Source organism: Colobus angolensis, unplaced genomic scaffold (assembly GCF_000951035.1).
Source record: "Colobus angolensis palliatus isolate OR3802 unplaced genomic scaffold, Cang.pa_1.0 Scaffold300, whole genome shotgun sequence".
Taxonomy (NCBI): Eukaryota; Metazoa; Chordata; class Mammalia; order Primates; family Cercopithecidae; genus Colobus; species Colobus angolensis.
The window spans coordinates 2147964-2149842 of NW_012116267.1; the positions used below are offsets into that span (position 1 = coordinate 2147964).

At 43.1% G+C, this 1879-nt stretch overlaps 1 protein-coding gene across 1 annotated transcript; it reads right to left on the bottom strand.

Annotated features, from left to right (window-relative positions):
* Positions 1-7: 7 nt before the first annotated feature.
* KCNE2 (potassium channel, voltage gated subfamily E regulatory beta subunit 2) lies at positions 8-1262 on the bottom strand. Its single transcript, XM_011950037.1, has 2 exons — positions 1210-1262; positions 8-922 (listed from the first exon to the last, which is right to left on the bottom strand). Exon 2 carries the CDS (start codon positions 466-468, stop codon positions 67-69), a length of 402 nt encoding a protein of 133 aa, XP_011805427.1. The 5' UTR covers positions 469-922; positions 1210-1262; the 3' UTR covers positions 8-66.
* Positions 1263-1879: the final 617 nt, after the last annotated feature.

Sequence of the window (1879 nt, forward strand, 5' to 3'; positions counted from 1 at the left end):
GCTTTCTTCTAAGCAGTGACAATTTGGATTAGCCTCGTGGCACTGGCATCTCTTCGTGTCTGGATGTCAGATGTTGGCTTGGTGCCTTTCTCCCTTCTCGGGGGACGTTTTGCACCCAGTCGCACCAGTATTCTCATGGATGGTGGCCTTTGATTCTTCTAGATTCAAGATTTGGCTCTTGTACTTTTCCTGCCAGTCCTCTACAATGTACTGGTGGTAGGGGTCATTGGAGTGTTCCTGTCTCTTGGATTTCACGGTGCTCACCAGGATGGCCACGATAATGAAAGAGAACATTCCAATCATCACCATGAGGTACAGGATGACATAGTAGAAGTTCTCAGCATCAACTTTGGCTTGGAGGGCCTCTTGCTCAGCTGTCGTGTTCCGGCGCCAATTGTCCATATAAGTAATAAAAATCCTTTGGAAGACGTCTTCCAGCGTCTGTGTGAAATTGGATAAAGTAGACATGCTTCCCTCCTGCTGCAATTTAAATAATATAATAGGTGAACAAAGTTAGGAAAACAGAACTTTTCTGGATTTGGCTATGTAAAGGTGGGAGGGAGATGCCAGGAGAGAAGTAATAGTATTTCTTCATCTCCTGGCTGGTGATTGAATGCTTATTTTGTTAGTCTTTAAACTGACTGTATACGTTTTCACATTTTTTTTTTACAATGCATGATTATTGTACAATAAAAATGTTAAAGGCAGACAAAATTATATATATACACTTTGATATCTACATATGCATGTAAATAAATGTATGTATACATATGAAAATGGAGAAAATATTAGAAGTACATAGATCAGAATGTTAACAGTGGGTGGTGTGCTTAAAGATATATTTTCTTCTTTATACTTTTCTTATATTCCAAATTTTCCTCAGCAATCTTGCATTACTTTTGTTTTTTAAAAAATTGGTAACCTCACCGAGGCGAGTGGATCACGAGGTCAGGAGATGGAGACTATCCTGGCTAACGTGGTGAAACCCTGTCTCTACTAAAAGTACAAAAAAAAGAAAAAAAGAAAAAAGAAATTAGCCAGGAGTGGTGGCGGGTGCCTGTGGTCCCAGCTACTCAGGAGGCTGAGGCAGGAGAATGGTGTGAATGCGGGAGGCGGAGCTTGCAGTGAGCCGAGATCGCGCCACTACACTCCAGTCTGGGTGACAGAGCAAGACTCCATCTCAAAAAAAAAAAAAAAAAAATTGGTAACCTCATAAGAGCTAGAATAATGCCGCCACATTCATAAGCACTCAACAAACGTCAGTTGAATGAACCAATGACTCATTTATGTTCTCTGTTTTTAGAGAATTGTGGGGCATTATGAGATAACATCGAGGGAAAAGATTGCCACACTCTCCAATTTGTTCCATCCCCTCTGTCTAGGTGGCACATTGTCCCAAGTATCCTAAAGGGAGGGGTGTGTACATCCACATTTGAAAGAAGCATTTTAGGTAAGTGATGCCAAGAAACAATCTGAGAGATTATTCCTGTGTTTCAAATCCATCTCTCCTTTTCATCCCCACTGGCACTGCCCAGCTGCCAGCATCTCTCACCTGGATAATACAATGCCAACAATGTAACACAACACAACCCTCCCCAGAGCCACCTCTGTGGGGTTATATGTGACCCTCTCTGCCTTGAATAGCCATCAGTGTGCCCTTTTCTTTCTTTTTTTTTCCGGAATCTCGCTTTTGCCCAGGCTGGAGTGCAGTGGCATAATCTCTTCTCATTGCAACCTCTGCCTCCTGGGTTCAAGCGGTTCTCCTGCCTCAGCCTCCCGGGTAGCTGGGACTACAGGCACGTTCCACCACACCTGGCTAAGTTTTGTGTTTTTGGTAGAGATGGGGTTTTATCATGTTGGCCAGGCTGGTCTCGAACTC

What these genes read in the sequence shown, in the direction of transcription:
- KCNE2 (XM_011950037.1), bottom strand. Translation starts at nt 468, where the DNA reads ATGTCTACTTTATCCAATTTCACACAGACGCTGGAAGACGTCTTCCAA.